A 23,356-nucleotide genomic window follows, 5' to 3' on the forward strand; every position below is an offset into this window, starting at 1 on the left:
TTAGATTAGCTAACTCTGAAAAATATGACCTCTGCCTAAAAGTATGTTACAATGAGAACTTCTTTTCTAAAAAATTCTGCATAGAAACAGCCAGCTGTTTAGTGATACTTGAACCATTTCACTCCGTACAATTTTCAAAGTGGAATTACTGTACTATCATATTCAAAGTGAAGCAGTTCATTTGGATTTTTAACTGTAGTTTGGAGATTCTTGTTTTTGTAAAACAGGGATTGGGGAAGGAAGGGTGGGAGAGAGCCGCCCAAGGGAAATTTAGGCTACTTTTAACACTTAGTATTAGAGTAATTTAAATCCTAGGGGAATTTTGACTTGTAATCCTTGTGGGAATAATTAGTTTGTTAAATTTGTTGTTCTTTTTCTGTAGTGTGTCAGGTGATTGCTATGTATGACTATGTAGCGAATAATGAGGACGAGCTAAATTTCTCCAAGGGACAACTTATCAATGTTTTGAACAAAGATGATCCTGACTGGTGGCAAGGCGAAATCAGTGGGGTGACTGGTCTCTTCCCTTCAAACTATGTTAAGATGACGACAGACTCAGATCCAAGTCAACAGTGTGAGTAATAGCAAACTTTTTACCTCTCAACTAGTGCAAAAGCTTTAATATGCAGCACTGCATTTATTATTGTTCTTCATCAGATATTAAACTCAGTTAGCAAATGATACATTAATGTTTAAAGTAAGAAAATGCAAAAGGAAACTTTTCAGAAGATCAAAAGTTATGCTGCTTTATTTTAAATACCTTTTTTCTTAGCTTCAGGCCTTACTATTACACTGTATCTGAAAATTGTATGATTCTTCTGTGGGTTCTTTGGTATGAAAGCAGTCTATACTGCAATTTCCCTTTACCACCATGCTTTTTCAGCATCCAATGATCTTTTCCAGCTTAATAAAGAGTAGCGAGTAATTTCCTTATTTACTATTAAAAATTACCCTATTAGTGTACAGGTGCTATTAATTTTGCCATCTTCCCATTTATTTCTCACATATTTACACATTATCCAGGTTAGAAGAAAATTTAAAACCTGTTCAAATTGTTTTCAAAACTGTCATTAGGTGATTTTTTTAGAAGATACCTCATCCATAAGAGATATATAAATCAATATCTGTTTCACTATTTTTGGAACAAGGATCCAGAGATCTCAAAAGTGTGGTATCTGGTGTCACATAAAATTACCTCCTGGCAATTACCCAGCCGTTGTTATATTTGACAGTAGACATACATTAATAATAAATTAAAGAATAAATAGTACTTTAAAATAGTTTTCACCTTTATAAAATGGATTCCACTTTTCCCCATCCTTTTGATTTCTTTTTGTTTAAAAAAATACATCATTCTTGTGAAATTATCTAAAATATTTAGCCTTTCATTTTAGTTTAATTTCTGAGAACATATCATTGGTAACCCAGCCAAAGCTGAGATATGATTCAGTGCAAGTATTATGAATTTACTTTATACTATAATTTTGAAGTATTTGTGCATTATTTTCACTTCGGAGCTTCATCCTGGGAGAAGACTGTCCTTTAGATAAAGCAACTAAATTTCCCAATTTGGAGGTGAGAGGAGTCCAGTTTTTTATGGTTTGAACAGTCTCGAAAATTTCTCAGGGTTTCAGGAGAAGTAGTAAAGAAAATTACAACAACTTGGGTTACCTAAATGAATGACCATTTTAAGCTCTGCTGATGGCTTGACAGTTTTTAGTGCTTACCAGTTTATCTTATTAGGTAGAAATACCTGAGGTGCCTGAAAGAGGAAGATACTTTTCAGACCTACTGGGTCTGGAAGATCTTTGGCTTTGGCTAGTGATTCTTGGAAGCATTCCAGTGTCAGTACATTTGGCCTCTATAGTGTCTCTGATGTCAATTGATGGTTTTCCAAATGTGTTTTGTTGTTGTTATTGTTGTTTATCTTGTTTTCCAGTGATGGAACACTTTTTTCCAATTAAGTCTTGTATAGTAGGGAATATAAAGAACAAATAAAAGCTGTCCCAATTAAGTCTTTTTTCCAATTAAGTCTTCTATAACAGGATATAAAGAACAAATAAAAGCTGTTCTAAAGGAAAAACAGCCAGGCATGTATGAGTCAGTAAAAACCAGTTAGATTTTAGGTTATCATTTGTGTTTCTTGGGCCCTTAGAAGTCTTATTTTCATTCTATTATGCAATTAGGATACAGTCATGTTCTACATAATGACATTTTGGTCAACGACAGATTGCATATGTGATGGTGGTATACCATATAGCTAAGGTGTACAGCAGACTATGCCATTTAGGTTTGTGGAAGTGCACCCTGTGATGTTCGCACAACAACAAAATCACCTAATGATACATTTCTCAGAACGTATCCCAATCATTAAGCAGTGTGTGACTGTATTGTTTAAAGGTTGAGAATAGTAATAATTCAAATTTATTTAGTTGATGTTGCATGTTATTAGTCAGATTTTTTCTCACCCACTTAATTTGCTTTATGTTCATTTTATTCCTCATTTTTCTTTTTATAGGACCCAATGTTGTCTTCCAGTGTGAAAGCACCCCAGAGACCCACTATCCAAGTTTGACTCTAGCGTGGAGGCAGGGCAGGCAGCCCTGATCAAATATCTCTTACACAATCCATTCACTTCGTTTGAATGTTAGAGCCACTTGTAATTATTTCTTTGTGTTTCTAATTTACAGTTAAAATTTATTTGTAACAAATTAAAGGATAGTGGGTCTTTGTGTGGCTTTCCCTGCTGTTCACTCTGGCATCTTTTAACATTTTTTTTTTAATTTGGTAATTGTAGGTCATTAGCATGCACATTGAGTTTGCCCTTACATGGTGGGAATTCAAACACACAAAGACCCACTATTTGCACAAACTATTCTTGCTGGTTTGGAATGGGTTGCCATGCTTTTTTAACGTTATTACAACATGTATATTCATTACAGAAATCAGATAAAATTTGCTTATGTTTTGCTGTTATGTTTGATCTAATCCTAATCACAGTGAGCTCTTAATTGGTTCAATATGTGATTTGTCCCCAAATATGCACTGTTTACTTTATTACTTTCTAATATGCCGCTATTCAGTATTTAAGATTGCAAAAGGCCAAGAACTGGAAATAATGTTTTCCCTATTTTCTGTGTATTTTGGGGTGGGAGCATAATGCTTTGGGGGCGCTTTTCTTATCTCATAAGAGGAAAGTGACCTGCCCCATCCGTATGTATAGAGTGGGATGTGTTTCCTCTGTTTGAGGTGCCCAGGAATGGCCCTGTACTGGGGTAGTTCCCTGGGGACCTTTGTATGTGCTGGGCTAATCCTGCAGCAATTAGTTGTTACTTCTTCATTGATGACCTAAAAATGTTTTATTTTTGAGGAATGAAAGGCTCCCATCATTGACGGTGAAATATGCAACCTTTCCTAGCTTAGAGCGTTTATATCTATAATATATTTCAAAGTCAGTGTTACCTATTTTAATTAGGTGACTGCATGTCCCAGGTCACAAAAAGACACTGGTCGACATCGTTCTTAATGTGTTTAGTAAAGATCATAAGGAGTCCTTGAAGAGTTTAAATGCCCCTGAAGCAGGCATGCAGACTCTGTCTAGTCAAGAATGAATTTGAGTGAAGGAGAGATGTGTGAGAGCTGGTGTTCCTCTCTGTCCATGAAGCTGCTTTGAGGCCAGAGACTGACTTTACTATCCAGAATTTTCTGGCTATTATCTATTCTTCAACTGCATTGGCTACTTTGGCATAGGATTTTACTTCTTTTCCTTGTATGGAAAACACTTTAAAGATAATAAACATTATAAACTGATAAATGTGAGAGTACTTAGCTGAAACAAAAAGGAGTTTTAGTGGACAGTATTAAACTGTATTTCAAAATCAATGAAAAGTTTATGCAATTTAAAATGTTTACAAACTGCAGTGCAATCTACTGTTTATGAATGTCAAAGTAGTATCAGGAAAAGTGTACATACAATCACAGAGTCCTATTTCCTCAAGAGTTCTTTAAGAAGAGTAAAATACGGTTTTATATCTCTGAGTTTAAGTTAGAGGCATATTTTGTGCAATATTTATGTTAATGTGCCTACACATTATGAATAAATCATTTCAGTCATACATTACCTAAATCTTAACTTTTTACAACACTTGAGAAAGAGTCAACAGTTTAGTTAAAACTTCACAAAGTTCAAATGTCTGTGTTTCAAAATACTTCCCATTATTGGAATGTGTGGTGATAGGTATGTGTACTCCCTGGGGTAGGTATTTGTAGTTATTAGACCACCTCAATTTTCAGTATTTGGCATCATCGTGATGCTTTTATAGGAAAGCAATAATACCACTTTACAGGTGGGCTAACAGATTCGTCTGCAGTCGCTAAAGGACACAGTACAAAGATTGACTCCTTGTGAGTTCAGCTGATCTTCCAAACTGCACAGATTACTTGGTCTTGCCTTTTATGTTCTGAACTTTCTGCTTTTGCACCCTTTTTGGGTGCAGATTAAGGACAGTTACTTTAAGTCCATTTTAAACCCTGAGGTTAGAAATCAGACCACTGCTAATAAGCTGCATGATCTGGTATAACATTTTCTCTTTATGATTTTGCGTTTGGACTTATACACTGATAAATTATTTCAAAGGTATTTTTATAGCTCAAATCATTTCACTTTTACACTGACAAATATAGATTATTAAGAATGTCATTCAGGTAGAGCTTAGCATCTATAATCAATTTGAAAATAACGTATTCATCAGGTACCTATGGACTGAATCACATAATGGCATAGTTATGCTGAATATTGGTCTGGAAAACATACTTGCTGTATTTACTGAAATACCTCTCTTTGTGTAGGTATTTTGTCGTATATTTGAGAGAAAGCTAAAAGTAAAGTATGACATATAATAATAACCTGTCCTTAAAAGTGCATGCAATACCTCGTATTCAGCCATGTATTTACTCTCTTCCTCATCAGTATAAGAGGCAGCTTTCACTTTGCTTAGAAAGCAACATTAGAAGGAAAGAGTTTATCAGGGACACAGAATTTTAAAATGGGAACACAGTGGAATAAATCTGAATTCTGTAGGAGGTAAAGTTTATTTAAAAATTGTAATATGTGATAATCATTTTAAAAGTATGCGATTAAATCTGATGGGTTTTCCAGCAATTAAAAAAATCAGTTCTAAAACCAAAGCTGATTTTTTAGAAAAATAGGAAAGTTTAAATCAACCTATTGTAGAGTTTCCTCTAAAACTTTATCTCAAAGAGTTATGTAAAAATAATAGAACTATTAAAACACTGTAACTGCTATTTTAGTGTTTTAAAATACAATGTGAATACTGATAGTTTAAAAGAAAGAAAGTGGGAAAAGTGGAGAAAGAAATGCCAACCCGTGTCCAAAAGCTTTATTTGCCAAATTTTCTTAGAATGAATTTTACCAAGTTACAAATCCTTGTAAATAGAATCTATAATGGAAATACTGAGAGACTTTTATCTAAAGTGGCATTGTTGGATGCTGCTGTGATGCTACTGTAATGTAATAAATTATTAAATTGTTGCAAAGTGCTGTTTTTTGCCTTAAACTTTTATTTTGTGTGTCTTGAAAACTATAGTGTTAAGGGTATTGAGATTGTGCAAATGCTAGGCACGCTCGGCATGAGGTAATCTGTTTTTATTTTTACAAAATTGTAATATAACTATGCAAGTGTGTTTATTAAAAGGACACAAACTATATTACTTGTATTGTGTATTTCTTTGGAAGCATCCTTTAAAACTTAATTTTGATTGTTTCTGTGTAGTCATGATTGAATTGCTTCGGATTTTCTCTCTGTCCTTAATGTAGTCTCTGTGTACAGGTCAGTTCATTGTTTTATATCATGGGGCAAAATAAATTTGTAAGTGGTCAAGGTTGAAGTAGTTTTATCTGAGACAATCATATGTATCTCAAAAGCAAAAGAAATTTTGATTTGAAGGTAAAAGAAAATACGATCTAGGATAATAATAAACTACTACAATTTCTACTCCAGCTTTTTTCCAAAATGATTGGAAAGAACTTACAAGTTAATAGTCATTCATTGCAAATGTAGTTAAGACATTTTTAGTACAAAATAAGAGTATATAAAAGAAACTGCAGTGAATGCTTGGGTGCACTAGAGTTAAACACAGTATTTCGAGATGTGGTCAAACAATACGGTGAATGTTTAAATATTACAGTAAAAGACACAAAAAAGACATAAGTAAAAGGCATAAAAAAATTTATTACAGTAAAAGACACATTGCCATTAATCCCCCTCAAAATACTCCCCTCACTTCAAACACACTTATCCCATCATTCCTGCCACTTTCTGAAGCAGTTCTGGAAGTCCTCTTTCGTGAGTGTCTTTAGATGTGCCGTTATGGCTGCCTTCATGTCCTGAATCGATTCAAAATGTTTACCTTTTGTAGTCATTTTGACTTTGGGGAAGAGCCAGAGGTCACATGGTACCAGATCTGGTCAATAAGGTGGATGAGGACACGTTGTAATATTTTTATTCCACAGAAATTGCCAAACCAGGAGCAATGTTTGACATGGAGCCTTTACATTGTGATTACAAAATATGGTGAATGCTGCTGCCGAGTGCCATCCAACCGAAAGGCAGGGATCTTCAATACGGGAAGCATGGAACCGTAGTAACAGTGTGTGACAAGTTTCAACTTGTTCAGTGCAATCAGTCAGGTGTGAGCTACGGTTGAGAGAAGGTGTGTTTTAAAGTGTGCTGTAAATCATCTTACATCATGACAATGCTCCATGTCACACATGGCTTCTGGTATGACAATTTCTCTCAAAAACATTGCAGTGTGTCCTCATCCACCTTATTCACCAGATCTGGCGCCATGTGACTTCTGGCTCTTCACCAAAGAATCAAAACGATTCAGGACATTGAGGCGGCCACGACAGTTCAATTAAGACACGAAAGAGGACTTGCTTCAGAAAGTGGCAAGGATGATGGGATAAGCGTGTTCGAAGCGAAGGGGAGTATTTTGAGGGAGATTAATGGCAATGTGTCTTTTACTGTAATAAATTTTTTACTTAAACATTCACAGTATTTTTTATCACACCTCATACACTTAAGTAATCAAGTTGGTTTTACCTTGAGTGTAAAAAATATGAATCAAAATGCAACCCATCCCTCAATGTCTGGCACAAATAACCTCTTTCCAAAGAAACCTTTCCTCGTCTCTGGAAGGTCATTCAACTAACGTGTATTGAGTATTTGCATAAGGCCAAGCAGTGTACTAAGTGCTGAGAATATGAAAATGAGCGTCATATGGTCCTAGCCTCAGGGAGTACCTAGCTCTGTGAGAGGACCAGGCACATAAGCGGATAATTATAAAACAACATGCTAAGCACAACGATAGGTATTTCCTGGACACCAAGAGTACAGAGGAGGAATATGTAATTCAACCATAGAGTGGTGAATTAGAGAAAAGATTAGAGAAGGTAACCTCTAGATCCTAAGATAAGTAGGAGTAACCAGATTGCAGGGTGGGGTGGTGGAGTGTATGATAAAGACAGGAAACAGCATGGGTGCAGGAGGAGAGGTGTGATGATAAGCAGTTCCTTCTTGTCAGAGGGGACTGCAAAGCTTGGAACGGTGAGAGTGGAGGCTGGGAGACGCCAAGGGCTAAATCAGATTCTCTAGCTTGGCTGCTCATTGGGGTCACCTGGGAAGCTTTCAAAAGACACTGATGCCTGAGTCCTGATTTAAATGGCCTCAAGTGTGCCCTGGGCTTGGGGATTTTTTTATAGCTCCCCAGATGATTCTGATAGGAAGCAAGGTGGAGAAAAGGTGATGAAACAGAGTTAAGAATTGTTTCTGAGGAGAAATTGGCAGGAGTTGGGGATTGGTGGGATGTGTGCAAGCGGAAAAGTCCATATCTTGGTGACAAGGTGAAGTAATGGTGCCACCACCTGCAGTAAAGAATCAGATCAGGGGAGAAGATGAGTTTGGTTTTGACCACAAAGTATCTGTGAGACATTCAGATAGAATTGTCCAACAGGCAGTCAGATATAATTAAGATATACCGCATCTGATGTATATCAGCTGGTGGAATGAATATGGATAGTTGTCAAGCCAGTAAAAGTAAATGAGATTACTTGTGGAGAAAATCAGACCTTTGAAGGTATCAGCGTTAAGGGTTGGATAGCAAAAGGAACCCATGGAGACAGGAAACAGGTTCCAGGAGAACGAAGAGATTGCTGTCCTAATATTGCCACCATTTTTATAAAATAATGAAGTCTGGCTGTACAACCATTGCTCATACCAGTAAAAAGAAGGAAAGTGCTTTCTATTGATCACCTATTAGTCTAGGTACTTTTCTAACGTCCTCAAATGTATTACCTCATTATTACTTTCTTTTCACAAACAGGAAAACAAAAACACAAAGAGGTTAAGTAACTTGACTAAGGTTACATAGCTAACAAGTTGTGAGCTGGGTTCAAACCCAAGTGGTCTGGCTCCAGAGTCCATGCTCTTAACCTCTATACAAATGTAGAGTGTGCTAATATTGCCGCCATTTTTATAATAATGAAGTTCCTGCAGTACAACCACCACTTGAACCAATGAAAAAAGGAAAAATCAGGCTGTACAGTGCTTTCTCTATGTAAAAAGTACACACAGAGAAGAGACCAGGAGGCAAGGATTAAATAATAAACAAGGACAAAAATTTGTAAGAATAGTATCCAGAAAGAGAAAGCTGAACATAATCAGGTTTTTTCAGTAACAGCCTTACTGAGATATAATTTATATACCATACAATTCCCCCAAGTCTATAATTCAGTGGTTTTTGTGTATTCACAGAGTTGTGCAATCATTACCACAGTCAATTACAGAACATTTTCATCACCTCAAAAAGAAACCCTGTACCCTTTGCTACCACTCTCCTATCTTCCTATGCACCCCTCCTCCAGCCCTAAGCAACCTCTAATAACCTACTCACTGTCACCATAGGTTTGCCTATTCTGGACATATCATGAAATGGAATTGTAAAATGTGCGAGCCTTTTTTGTTTGACTTATTTAATGTAGCATAATCTTTTCAAGGTTCATCCATGTTGTAGCACGTATCAGTATTTAATTCCTTTTTACGGTCAAATAATATTCTTTCACATGAATATACCAAATTTTGTTTTTCCATTCATTAGTTGATGTACATTTGGGTTGTTTCTACTTTTTCACTATTAAGAGTAATGCTACTATGAACATTTTTGTGTACAAGTTTTTGTGTGATTCTATATTTTATTAGTCTTGAGTACATACCTAGGTGTGGAATTACTGAGTCAAATGGTAATTCTGGGTTTAACTTTTCAAGGAACTGCCAGTCTATCTTTGCACCATTTTGTATTCCCACCAGCAGTGTCCGAGGGTTTCTATTTCTCCACATCCTTGCCACCACTTCTTATTAGCTGACTTTTTGTTATACCCATCCTTCTGGGTGTGAAGTGACAGCTCATTGTGGTTTTGATTTATGTCGCTTCAGTAACTAATGATACAGACCATCTTCTCATGGGCTTTTGGGCCATTTATATGTCCTCTTTGGAGAAATGCATATTCAGAGCCTTTCCCCATTTTTTAATTTGAGTAGTTTGTCCTCATAATCACCTTTTAAACTTTGTTTTAAACAAGAGCAACAAATTTTGAATGATGTGCTTAAGAGAGTTGTCTGAATGCTGCTGTCAAAAGGGAAAATCACTTAATGAGAATGATAAAATGAGCGTGGTGGGAGGGTTACTTTGAATCCTGTCTCTACAAGCTCACCCCTCTGAGCCTTAGCCTCATCTGTGTAATGACGCTAGTGACTCATACATTGCAGATGAGACATAAGGGATTTTAGAAGCACTAGTTCAATGTCAATACACAGATACTAGAAATAACAGCTAACAGTTACTAAGCATTTCCTATGCACCGAGAGGTAGACTAAGCGCTTTGGGTGTGTCTCTGGATTAGTAATGGGTGGAGTTGGGACTCAAGTCCAGAGCTGACTCCAAAGCTTGTTCTCTTAGCCATCCCCATGCTGCTTTCCACTAGCTAGGAGCTTCTGTTGCTCCACATCACAAAAGCAGAACAGTCATCAGTTAATTCCAAGATAGAGGTGAGTAAAGAGAATTAACTGCTTTGAATGAATCCAGGCTGGTCAAGTTATATTTCAAGGTACTGAGAGGACCTGTTCCTGGAATCCCTGCATCCCCAGTGGTCATGTCAGCCACCATAAAATCCGAATCAGGCAGTGCTGTAGAATTAGTGTGTCCTAAGCTCAACATTTTGGAGCAAAGTATCCAATTATGCAGTCAGAAACAAGTTGAAAATATGGGCTGTATGATCATACCATTGGGGAAAATTAGGGATGTAGCAGGCTGTTCAGTGTAATACTGAGAAAAAAATATATGCGTGCAAGTGAAACCCCTGTTGCCCCCGAACAGAGCTGTGGTAATAGGTGCACCGATACAAAGTGCTGAAGTATATGGAACAGTGGACTTGAAATTGGCTATTAGATTCAAGCTACTAATAGCATGTGGGACTGAGGGGTATATAAGAAACCAATTATGTCCCTTCGATACAATAAAGAGTTAAAGGAGAGGAAGGGCCCGGTTGGCTTTTTCTGTTCTCTGGGCTAGATTTGGCATTCAGAATATTTATACTAAACCTTTTTTCCTCTAGAATTCAGTTCAGCAAGCATAAGACCAGGTCAAGTGTATACATGCTGTTGCAGTGTTTTGCCTTAAATAGGTTTGCACTGTAAGCACCATTTAAAATGGCCTGGCGTGTCTTGATTAAGGCTTGAATCAAGAGACCTAGATGTGAGGATTTAGTAGCTCTACATCCTCCAGTGTCACTTAATCACCAGACTTTCAGACTCTCCATATATTTATGCAATAAGGATCAAAGTTGCATCAGTTATTCACAGGATTAATCAAAGGTTATAAATTGTCATACACATGTTGGTAACAATTATGTTTATTGTTAGAATTGAAAGGTCTGTGTCAGGTGAACATAAACTACTGTTTTGTGACATCTCTTCATAATATTCTACATTCTGAAGAGCATATTAATTTCCTCAGTTGAACCAGTAATATAACTCTGGCAGACTAGAAGGGGATGCAGATTTCATCTTGAACTAACTGCTTTCTGAGATCAAGTCAGCACTTTTGTCTGCATCAGGAGGTCTTTGCTGTCCTTTAGGCTTATGACATTTTATCATAGACTCAAAAATAAAACCAATAATTTTTTTCTTTATCCATTTATCCATCTACATCCTTTGCATTTATCAGTAGAGTTGCTTTTAAAGTTCTAGAACACTTCTATTTTCTGAAAGCCAAATAATTTGCTTTCCAGTGGTTGCAGCATTCGAAAACAACATAAACTTCTTCCATTTTTATGCTCAAATGAGTGACCTAACACTTAATGGTAGTGAACTTGACAGGCATCAAAAAAGATTCAAGAGTTTAAAAAATTGTTCAAGATTTATTTAAATTTCCAAAAACAAAATCACAAATATGTATGGTTTCATGGTGGTAGCATGATATCTGGTATATAGTTTCCACTCAGTAGATATTTGCCACGCAGATAAAGGCTATTCTTTTACAAAATAAGCTATCTAGTAATTTTCTAGTGCCCTGATAAAACTTCAATTTTAAAGGCAGTCTTCAGGAAATGCACACAGCTTAGTCACTGGATTTGCTGTTAAAATCTTGTCTTTTCACTGAGCTTGAACACAGTGAGACTGAAAACCATTATGCAATACTCTGGCAGCTTAATTTGGGCACCCAGGGAAGAGCTGGTTCAGCGGCATTGCTCTCCTCAGAAGGGACAGGGACTTTGGTGGGGCTTTATGACAGTCTGAACAAGCCCTGTGTATTGGTCACCACAAACTGTCTTGTCCTTTGCCTTTTGGAATCTTCACAAATCTCTTTTTTCTTAAGCACGCCATTTACTTCTTGTTCTTGCTTGCACTGTAACTTACAACAGTTGTTCCCAACTGTAGTGGGACAAGTTTTCATAACCATTATTCATAATTTGTCTCTCAGTCTCCACATCCTAACACAGGTGTGGGGATCTTGTGGCCCAGCCCACCACTAGTTATATTTCTAGAACTTGGCCTGATAATAACCATGGTCTATCTCTTTCTCTCTTTTTTTTTTTCCTTTCCCATTCTTCCTGTCTACCAGAAAGAACTTACCAGGAAGTTTTCATCATTCTTACTTACCACCTATAGTTAATGTCAATGTATTATTTCCCACAGTTCACAATTTATCTTCAAATCACATTCTACTGTGTTTCCCCGAAAATAAGACCGGCCGGACAATCAGCTCTAACGCGTCTGTGGGAGAAAAAATTAATATAAGACCCGGTCTTATATTATATTATGTTAGATAAGACCGGGTCTTATATTATAGTAAAATAAAACTGGGTCTTATATTAATTTTTGCTCCAAAAGACGCAGTAGAGCTGATGGTCCGGCAAGGTCCTATTTTGGGGGAAGCACCGTATAAACACTTGCTGAAGACCTACTATGTATCAAGCACTTGGAATATAGCAGAATATAAAAGAAACAAAACTTCCTGCCCTCTTAGCTCTGACAGTTGAGTAGAGTAAGACAGAAAACAAACAAAATGAATAAGTATATAGTATCTTAGAAAAATAAAGCAGGTTAGGGAGTGCTGGGGAGGGAGGGATGGATACAGAGGGATTTTGGTTTTAAACAGGCTCCTCAGATAAAGTCTCCCTGAAATGGTGACATGTGAATAAAGACTTGAAGGATGTGAGGTATATGAGGAGGAAACCTGGAAGGTTGCTGGAAGGTCATTTTAGGCAGAGGGACCAGTACCTGCAAGGGCCTCAAGCAGGAGCATGCCGGAAATGCTGGAGAACAGCATGGAAGCCGGTGTGGCTAAAAAAGAGAGAGAACAAGAGGAGGAGGAAGTGAGGACAGAAGCATAACCAGGAAGACGGGAGAGACCTTGTAGGTTCTTGTGGACTGATTGGAAGAACTTTGGCTTTTGCTCTGAGAAAAACCCACTGAAGAGTTTTAATCAAAGGAGTGACATGATCTGATGTTTTAACAGGATAGCTCTGGCTGGCTACAAGATTAAAATGAGCTGTGGGGGTGGGAAAGGGTCAGAAGCAAGGAGACCCATTAGGAGGCTCGTTCAGTAATGAAGGATAGTGGCAGCTTGGGTCACAGTGATGGTGGTGGACATGGTGAGAAGTGGTCAGACTATGGGCATATTCTGAAGAGAGACCCAACAGTTGGAGCGAATGTGGAGTGTGAGAAGATGAGAAGTATCAAGGTTGTGTCCAAAGATCTTGCCCTGAGCAACCAGAGAAATGGAATTGCCATTAACTGAGGCAGAGCATAATGAAGGAGGAACAGGATGGGGAATGAAAATTAGGACTTTGGTTTTGGATGTTTTACCCTCACTCACCTTTTAGACATCCAAGTGGAGATACTGAGTAGAATGTGTTTAGAACATATGGTGGAGTTCAAAGGAGATATTCAGGCTGGAGTATATATTTGGGAGTATTATCTGTGCATAGATGACATGTATGAGGTCTGGCAATTACGATTGTGAACTTGCCTCCGCGCGCTTACGTTGGCAGCACTGTACAAACAGCTCGGTGAGGTTTCATAACCTTTGTATATCGGTGTCTCACAGCTGTGTTTGTGTCTACGTGTGGCGGTTCTTGCTGAGTGGCGTTCCTTATTGTTGTTGCATGTTTTTGTGTGCCATTGAGAGAATGTCTGAGCTTAAATTGGAGCAACGGACAAACATTAAATTTCTTGTTAAACTTGGCAAGAGTGGAAGTGAAATCAGGGACATGTCAGTCCAAGTTTATGGGGATAATGCCATGAAGAAAACGGCAGTGTGCAAATGGATTAAACTTTTTCTGGGGAGAGAATGCATCACTGATGAAGAAAGGTCAGGGCAGCCAGTAATGAGCAGAACTGACGAAAACACTGCAAAAATTTGTCAAATTGTGCATCAAAATTGTCGGCTGACTGTGAGAAGCATAGCAGACCAAGTAAAGATAGAGAAACAGGAAAATCTTAACTGAAAATATTGGCATGAGAAAAATGTGTGCAAAAATGGTCCCGAAGGAGCTCACCAATGAACCAAAGCAAAGGAGAGTTGAAGTTCGCCAAGACCTCCTGGAGAGGCAAGACGATGTTTTGGGCTGTGTTATCACTAGTGACGAAACATGGATGTACCAATACAACCCTGAAGCAAAGCATCAAAGTGCACAATGGAAGTCAGCCAGTTCTTCATGACAAAAATTTTCCATCAGTCCAAATCAAAAGTCAAAATGATGTTGCTAACTTTTTTTGATATCAGAGGAAGTATTCACTATGATTTTGTACCAACTGGACAAACAGTTAACCAAGTTTACTACCGTGTTTCCCCGAAAACAAGACCGGGTCTTATATTAATTTTTGCTCCAAAAGGCGCATTAGGGCTTATGTTCAGGGGATGTCATCCTGAAAAATCATGCTAGAGTTTATTTTCCAGTTAGGTCTTATTTTCGGGAAAACACAGATTTGGAAGTGCTGAAAAGGCTGCATGAAAAAGTTAGATGACCTGCACTTTTCGCCACCAATTCATGGCTCTTGCATCACGACAATGCACCAGCTCACATGGCACTGTCTGTGAGGGAGTTTTTAGCCAGTAAACAAATAACTGCATTGGAACACCTTCCCTACTCACCTGATCTGGCCCCCCATGACTTCTTTCTTTACCCGAAGATAAAGGAAGTATTGAAAGGAAGACATTTTGATAACATTCAGGACATCAAGGGTAATATGACAGCTCTGATTGCCATTCTAGAAAAAAATAGTCCAAAATTGCTTTGAAGCATGGACTAGGCACTGGTATCAGTTCATAGCTTCCCAAGGGGAGTACTTCAAAGGTGACCTTAGTGATATTCAGCAATGAGGTATGTAGCACTTTTTCTAGGATGAGTTCGCAAACTTTATTGTCAGAGCCCGTATTACCCGATGATACCAGAAAAGGTTAGCAGCATCGTTGCAGCAAGTTCACAAACTTAATTGTCAGACCTCATATAGATGAACTACAATACAAGTTATAGTATGTGAAGTGTTCAAATACAGACGCAGACCAGTACCATCAAAACACAAAGGAGAGGCAGTCTGGGGACAAGTGGGACAGAGGATGGGAAAGGTTTCTGCAAAGTAGGATTGCGTGAGTCACACTTGAAGGGTTAGTAAGATGGCTCTGTGCGGAGAAGAGGGCCTTGGACAGTGCGTAAAGTACATCATGAGGACTGAGCCCAGGCTAGGGTGGCTAAAAGGTGGGCTGCATGGTCAAAGGTAGGCAGTAGCTAGATTATGGAGACTTCTGGTACCTCGTGCTGCTGAGTAAAGACTTCATCCTGCAAATAACAGAAGCCATTGAGCATTCTGTTAATTGTGAACATAACAAAATAATAAAAACTGTAGCAGCTGGCTGAGCTCTTCAATAGGAATACAGTGTAAGTCACAAATGCAGCCCAAATGTAATTTAAATTTTTCCAGCAGCCACATGAAAAAAAGAGATGAAATTAATTTTAATAATTATTTTACTTAACCCAGTAGTTTCCATAATATCAGCATTTCAATATATAATCAGTACAAGGATTATTGAAGCGTTGTTTTACATTCTGGGGGTTTTCGTGCTCGGTCTTTGCACTTGGTGTGTATTTTACACCTCACAGCAGCCACAGTTCAGGTGTCTACAGTCATGTGTTGCTATTGCTACCAATAGTCACATGTGCAGGAATAAAGGATGGCAACAGATATATTTTATCCACAAACCCTAATTCCTCAGTTCTCATAAGATTCACTTCCCCTCCCCTCCAGCAAGTGGGTTCCATGGTCAATTAAGTGTTAGTGGCTCTAGGTTCACCAAACTAAATATTTCTTTAGTGCAGAATGTCTCAGAGCCTAATGTGCATTGTGCTCCTACAAAAGAAATGCACAGTCTGCGGCGCTGTCCAAGTTTATTTGACTTCACAGGTCAGGGATGCCAGGAACACATTTTAGTATATGCTGGATTAGGGGGAGCAGGGAGCTGAGGGAGATCCGGTACAGAAGGAAACACCAGGAGAATGAGTCACAAAGACTGGATGAGGAGAGACCCCTCAGAGGAGTCAGTGCTATGGGCAGGTGGAGGAGGACATGCCCTCCAAAGGGGTCGCTGGCTTTGGCAATGCCAGTGTCATCATTACCTTAACAAGCGCAGTGTCAGTGGAGCAGTGGGACAGAAGCCAGAGCACCCTACACTGATAAAGTAACAGGGAGAGCTGGGGGTTGACCATGTGTGTAGACCCCTCTGGTGACATTTGGCAATGAGACCAGACAGAGGGTGTTTGAGGGGGGAGTAGGATTGAAGGAAGGGTTGTGAACCACCAGGATATGTGTCAAATAATAAGGTAAGAGGGACGCTTAACCGTGTGTGTAGCCTAAGAAGGAACCAGAGAAGACTGACAGTAGCAGTGCAAGGACAGAGAAGGGTCCTGCAGGAAAGGGCCAGTTAAGGGTGCTGGCTTCAGGAAGAAATAGCACCCCCTCATCCCTTGACACAGGTAGGAAGTATAAGGGTGAGTGAGCAAGGAGGAAAAAGGTAGGAAGTCAAAGTGGCATCATGCCTTTATCTTTTTCCCTGCCTTCAGAGGTCAGAATATATGCAAGTGAAGGTAGGGGTCAGCTTGGAAACTTGAACAGAGAATAAAAGTTTAAGAACTCTTAGAATGAAATACAAAGGGGTCAGGTAGGGATGGAGTACAGGGATTGTCCCCACATTCATCCTGATAAAGCTAATGTCACACATGTTCCAGCCTGAGAAACGATAAAATATCTGAGACTTTCGCTGTTATTCCAAGATACAGAACCCATAGGCTAATGCTTGTGGGTTTTAATGTAAGTCATTATTTCCCACGGTGTGACACACGTGTGCACAACACAAGGCATGCAGAACAGCACGCAAGAGAACTCACTTTATTTTAATGGTTATATATATATTTTTAGTAACTATTAGAAGAAACGAAACTAGCATAACAAACTCATGATTTCCTAGCTATTTAACTTAAATATGAGTAAACTTAGAGACAAACATTAGGTAAATAATAGTAGAGCTGGAATGTGGATGTGACAGAATGTGAATGACTGAAATTTGTAAAACACCAGTATAAGAGGTGGAGGGGCCTTAGATAATGTTCGTATTGCTTCCGTCAGAGTCAGCGGGTAACTCTGACCCGTGACACTGGGTCGCGTCGTGATTCGAGGCATTCCACCAGGTGCAGGGCCATCACGTCTAGCCTTGCTACACGCGACCTAGTCAGACAGGCATCTGTAGGAGCCTTACTGATGCAAAACACTCAGTCATTCCTGCAGTTCTCCCTGGCAGACAGAATCAAATACAACCCCAGAAAAATGGTAATTTTGAACATGACAGTGGCACTCTGATTTATTCTTGGCAGCACCAAACCCACCTTATTCAATTTTTGTTTTTCTGCGGGAGTAATTTTTTTTAAAGCTGCTGGCAACGTGTACAGAAAACAGAACAGGTGTGTTCATTAGAACTCTCTGTAAGCCCACATCTATACAAAATATAGAAACATCACAGGTGATCAGAAAGAGAAACCCCTTTAGAAGGCCTGTCTGATCCTGGCATTGTCTGCGTCTGTGGCGTGGCCCATTTGTTCCCAGTACCTGCTAAGTGCTTCCCTGTGTCGTGTGTCTGCGTCCATCCAGACGCTCCCACATCCACGAAGGCCCTGCACAGACAGAGCTGCCCCTTCTCCCTGCTGCCCTCCATGATTGCCTCAGCTTCCAGGATCATCCTGGCTTCATGCGTCTTTCTCTCTCCCCGCCTTCAGATGCGCACAACTTGCTGCCTAGTGTTGTAGCTTGCTGGGTACCTGCCAGCTTTTTCTTTCTGTCTGAGGAAGGGCTTCCTAAAGTATGTCCCCTACCACTGTGCATAAGGCAAGTCCTCAGCTACTCACTGAATGATTCTGGAATTATGTCACTTCCCACCCAGTGTGACATTTTAGTTCAGTTCCAGTGTGCTTGTAAATTGATCCAAAGTGAATGCAATACCTGTCACCTTGATGCAGGACTGCTCGGGACTTACCTCAGCGTCTCATAGGGCTGCTGCATGCCGCAGACCAGGAGTACTTTATTCTAGTGGGTAAGGCTGTGGTCTTGTTGGGAACTGCTGGGTCCTGGGAACTTTAGGTTTCCTAATGTAGCACTTTACTTTGAGAAATCTTGAGAAATGTTCCTCAAACATTTTTTTTTTAACAGTAGCTCAACATCCCCAAATACATACCGTGTTTCCCTGAAAATAAGACCTAGCCGGACAATCGGCTCTAATGCGTCTTTTGGAGCAAAAGTTAATATAAGACCCAGTCTTATTTTACTATAAGAGTGAGTCTTATGTAATATAATATAATATAAGACCAGGTCTTATATTATTTTTTACTCCAAAAGATGCATTAGAGCCGATTGTCCGGCTAGGTCTTGTTTTCGGGAAAGCAGGGTACCTACCTCAAATTTTTCACAAAACAGTGCTCACCAATGCTATGCACATGATAATTTCTATTTTTTAATGCTGGGCCTGACCTGCATATTAAAAAACTAAATTGATATAACAACCCACTGGTAGCTCCTGACCAGCAATTTGGAAAACAGTGGACTCAAGCATTTGATTCATTTAATCATTTCACTATCTTTGAAAATGTCTTGAGATGGTGAGAATTGCATAGATTCTTCACAAGCTCAGCAGAGTTCTGATCTCTCTGAGGCCATTCCTAAAAATCCTTAATTCTGTCATTACATATTGGGAAGGGAAATTGGGACCCCACTGAAACGTTACTAATTTGCGGTTTTCGGGTACTGCGTGGCATTAAGCCAGCAGTCCGCAGGTGTGCACTCTCTGCGGAAGTTCCAGGCTCTGCAAAGCTGTGTATGTAGTTCTTTCAAGGCAACATTTGTAAACCCAGCACATCTGCTGATAGATGTGTTTTCTACAGAGAAGACTAAGATAATATTTTTTAACTCTACCCTGTTTTTCCATAGGGTGTGCTGATCTGCAGACCTTGGACACCATGCAGCCGATGGAGAGGAAAAGGCAGGGCTATATTCACGAACTGATTCAGACTGAAGAGCGGTACGTGGCCGACCTTCAGCTCGTCGTGGAGGTGAGAGCCCACTGCTGACTGGCTCTGGGAGCATAGGGGTTGGTGGGGCCTCAAAGCGAGGTATCACCTTCGATGTGTGAATTCACAAGTAGTGACAAGAGTTCTCACACCGTCAAAATCCTTTCTCTACCAGTTGAGAGGGCTTGAAGATCTCGAATCAACCCTTTCCCCCAGATTAGTTCATTCAAAGTGAAGAGCAAGAACAAGAGGATACTCCAATGCCTCAGTCAGAAATGGTACAGGTACCGTCTAGGGAGGGCAAGCTCAGAATGTTGCCTAACTATGTTTACACTGCCATTTTGACACCTGACATTTTCATAAACTTTGATATTTCCAGAGGAATTATTAAGGAGGGGGAGTGTTCGCCTAACATTTGTATCAGTTTGGAAAACCGAATGAGACCATATTGCAAAACGTATCCCAATTATCATATATTTACTGTGTATGTGCCTATTAATATTACCAGTGACCTCTAAGCCAATAACAGCTGTTAGAGTAGCACTTTAAAAATGCTTTGTGTTGAGTAAACAAAGTTAGACTTTATAGTTCTACTATACTTTTGTTTCCATGGATTTTAGTTCTCGTTGAATGTGTCAAGACCCTCAGATTAGAAGCCCAGTTAAATAAACCTGAGGAGAACAGGTGTCCCTCACGTAGGCCCAACAGGTGCAACATATACCTGACCGTGACCTTGACAGTGGCATGGTGCAGAGGCTGCATCCTTCTGCATCTGCCCCTCAGCAAGGCCTGCCCTTGAGTCATTCTCCACGCTATGCGCAGGCTGGCATCTCCAGACACCATCCTTGTTCATCTCAGCTATACACCACACTTTTCACTTGATAAAATCTGTCTCCCCGCAAGACTATGAGCTCCTGAGAGCAGATTATGTATCCTTCATTCTGCACCCCCCAAAACTTAGCCTGGCCCTTTGCAGGCCCCTCCCATCAGTACTAAAGGAATTAGGTGTGTTTATGTCTGCGCTCCTCTGACAAGCACGGACTGTCTACAAGAAAAGCCCATCTTCTCCAACATATTTTCCAGTGACTCTACACCATTAATGGATCTTGTTAAAATATACAAGTATCTGTGTGGTTGGCAACGGTGTTGTGTTATTGTCACATATCAGTATGCATTTTTGGTCAAAAATATGAACAGATGTGTGTGTGAGACAACTCATTTTATAGAATGATCATATATCTAACCATTTCATGTAATTGAAAATGTGCCGTATGTTTCATTTTATTCTCATATCCACTTTTCTGTTATCTATATTAAAATAAAAAAGGAAAAGCCCATCTTTTTTATTAACCCCTTCAAGCATCAGCCGTGCAGCTGGCCATGTTGCAGTCCTGAGGAATTGTAAACGGGTGTGGAGGTACCTCGCTGACACGAGTCCGAGCTGGATGCCTGCCCCACCTCAGACCTGTCACATAACCACTTAGGCCTTGGTTATTCCCACTCTGCCCACCTCATGAGAGGCTCTGAGGGACAAACAGTCAAGTCAGGGTCAGAGATTTAGATGAAATCACTGTTCACAGGCAAGGCCTTCTCATTCCCATTCCCATGGAGGTTCCCAGAGGGCCCGACCATCTTATCCTCCTCTGCTTACTTCCTCTGGCACAAAGCGGGTAAATAGAATGAATTAGCAATAACATAAATTAAGCAGTGAGTGACAGAACAGAGAGACACCAGATGCTTTCCCTGTCCTTCAGAAGCTACCTCAGAGCAGGTCAGCTGCCTTTCCAGGGCTCATTCTCACAGACGTGTCCCGACATCTTCAGTCTGACTTTGGAATTGTGTAGAGGTTTAGAGAGGTCCACTTCATAGCACTTTTATCTGAATTCTTTGGCTCCACATTCAACACAGCTCAGTAAACGTTAGTTGAAAACCTATGTGTGAAGCACTGTGCTTGAGAGCAGAGATAAAAGAGAAGGTCCCTGCCCTCCAGGAGTTCACAGTCGTGTGGAGAGAGTTACAGAACAGTGCGGTGAGGGCTGGCAGAGAGGTGAACTCTGTGGCTTTGAGCCGAGAGGAAAGGGACCTCCCTGGTTAGGAAGGACTTTCCCAGGGAGGCTGCAGCTGAGACTGAAGGACAAGCCTGGAAGAGAAACTAGATGGGGGAAGGCATGTGTGAGCAGAATTAGGGTCCTGCAAGTTGTCCAGTGTGGCTGGAGTGGCACGTACTTGAGGGCCAGGCTGGTGCGGTTGGCAGAGGGCAAATCATACAAGCCTCATGAACCTCAAAAAGGGGTTTACATCTTATCATAAGGCCACTGAATGATGTTAATAGAGAATAACATGTCACGTGTGTTTTGGAAAGATCACACCTGAGGAGAGTTGTCTCAGATAACGTCACTCTTTCCTTAAGGCTTTTAAAGTTATTTCCTGGGAATCTTACATGTTTACTTACTCTAAGGGAATCTTACTCTAAGGGAATCTTACTCTAAGTGGGAACTTAGAGTAAAAAAGTTTGCATTTTAGTTGTAGCTCCTCCATATTCTAGTTTTGGGACCTTGAGCAAATCACTGTCTCAGCCTTTATTTTTTCATGGGTTAATTCGGAATAACAATGCCTGACTCAGCTTGACCTGCATCATGTATGAATTTAATTGATAAACCTCTTCTCCCCCCCACACACACACGTGTGCACATACACACACAAGCATGTACGTACATGTGAGCGCTGTATCAATCCATAAGTGCTATGGAATACTGATGTGGGGTAGTATTTCCCCTTCAGTCAGTCAACCTCTGCAGTCCACATCTGCTTGGCGGTCAGTCTTGGGGTTAACACGGGTCATCGCTACTCGTTCCTTTTGTTTGCTGAACTCACAAACTGCTTCCAGAATAGTGAAGTCCTCAACCTGACAGCGGTCATGCCTCCCCAATTCTGCAAGCTCTTAGAGTGAAGGTGCTTTATGCCCAGGTTTTTGCTTATGCTCCATAACACCCCACAGGAGATGATATGCGAATCTTCTCTTCTTGATGAGACTCCCAGATTGAGTCCTTAGAATCAGCCTTGATAGGAGCCCAAATAGTAAACAGTAGGGAAATTATGCAATTTAAGTTAACAATCATAAATATGTTTCTTTAAAAACCCCATGATCTTATTAGTTCCGGTGTATGAAGATGTTGTCTGATTTAGACCACATCGGCTGTGTCTTCACACTTCAGCTAACTTATTTCTTTTGTGTTTTGAATCTAGGTTTTTCAGAAACGGATGGCGGAGTCAGGCTTTCTCACTGAAGGAGAAATGGCCTTGATCTTTGTTAACTGGAAGGAGCTCATCATGTCCAACACAAAGCTGCTGAAGTGAGTCCAGAGCTTTACTTGTCGTTGCACTGACCACCCCTCTCTCCCCCCCTCCCCGCCAGCCCCCAGCACTGATCCTTTCACAGATAACTCTTCTGCACAGGCTGCTTAGCAAAGGACATGTCAACTGTTTTCTGCTCCCTCAGGCTTTTCATTTTATTATCATTTTATGAAATGCCCTGCAACTGTAACATACATAATTATTGAAGTAAAAAAATATAACAAAAAATACTTTGATTAAACAAAGAAAAAAATTAACTCATGAAATAAACCATACATTAACATAGGTCCCAACATGCCTGTTTCTTGGGGAGATAAGAGTCAGGAGAGAAGCAGCAGCTCATAACTGGCTAGTGTGGCGGTCTCCTCAGTCCTGTGTCCCGTGAAATTCCTGTCCTCAGGGTGACTTTCCATGCCTTACGGCCCTGAGGACAGTCTCCTGGGAGGACTTATCAGTAGTCCCAGCTGTCCTTTGGCTCAGCAGCACTTCTGGGGACCAGGCTCACCTCCACCTCCACACCTGGCCTCTGTGGGCTCCTGCTCTCTTTTTTCCCTACAGAGTGTATAAAATTTCTTTCTTGGTTTAGCTGCGACCAAGTAAGAATTTTTCAAAAGAAACTTTGCTAAGAAACTAAAGTGAAACCAAAACAATCCCAAAGGCCTAGAAACACCCAGGTGTATAGACTTCCATTTCTTGTTCTTCTTTGCTGCCCCGGGCTGGCTGGGCCAGCATCGCTCCGTGCCCAGGCTGCCTCCTCCTCCCTCTGACTGCCCCGCACAGTGCCGGAGGTTTTAGGTAGCTCACTGGTTACCATTG

At 40.1% G+C, this 23,356-nt stretch overlaps 1 protein-coding gene across 7 annotated transcripts in view; it reads left to right on the forward strand.

Annotated features, from left to right (window-relative positions):
* Positions 1 to 23,356, forward strand: part of ITSN2 (intersectin 2) — a 122,382-nt gene that overhangs the window by 86,479 nt on the left and 12,547 nt on the right. For all 7 annotated transcript variants that reach the window (XM_088796257.1, XM_088796258.1, XM_088796259.1 and 4 more), the window contains 3 exons: positions 383 to 574; positions 19,107 to 19,228; positions 22,433 to 22,539. In XM_088796257.1, the coding sequence (XP_088652383.1) occupies positions 383 to 574; positions 19,107 to 19,228; positions 22,433 to 22,539 (421 nt within the window). The remainder of the gene's footprint in view (positions 1 to 382; positions 575 to 19,106; positions 19,229 to 22,432; positions 22,540 to 23,356) is intronic.

Source organism: Rhinolophus sinicus, chromosome 2 (assembly GCF_057876585.1).
Source record: "Rhinolophus sinicus isolate RSI-liver-muscle chromosome 2, RSI-T2T, whole genome shotgun sequence".
NCBI lineage: Eukaryota > Metazoa > Chordata > Mammalia > Chiroptera > Rhinolophidae > Rhinolophus > Rhinolophus sinicus.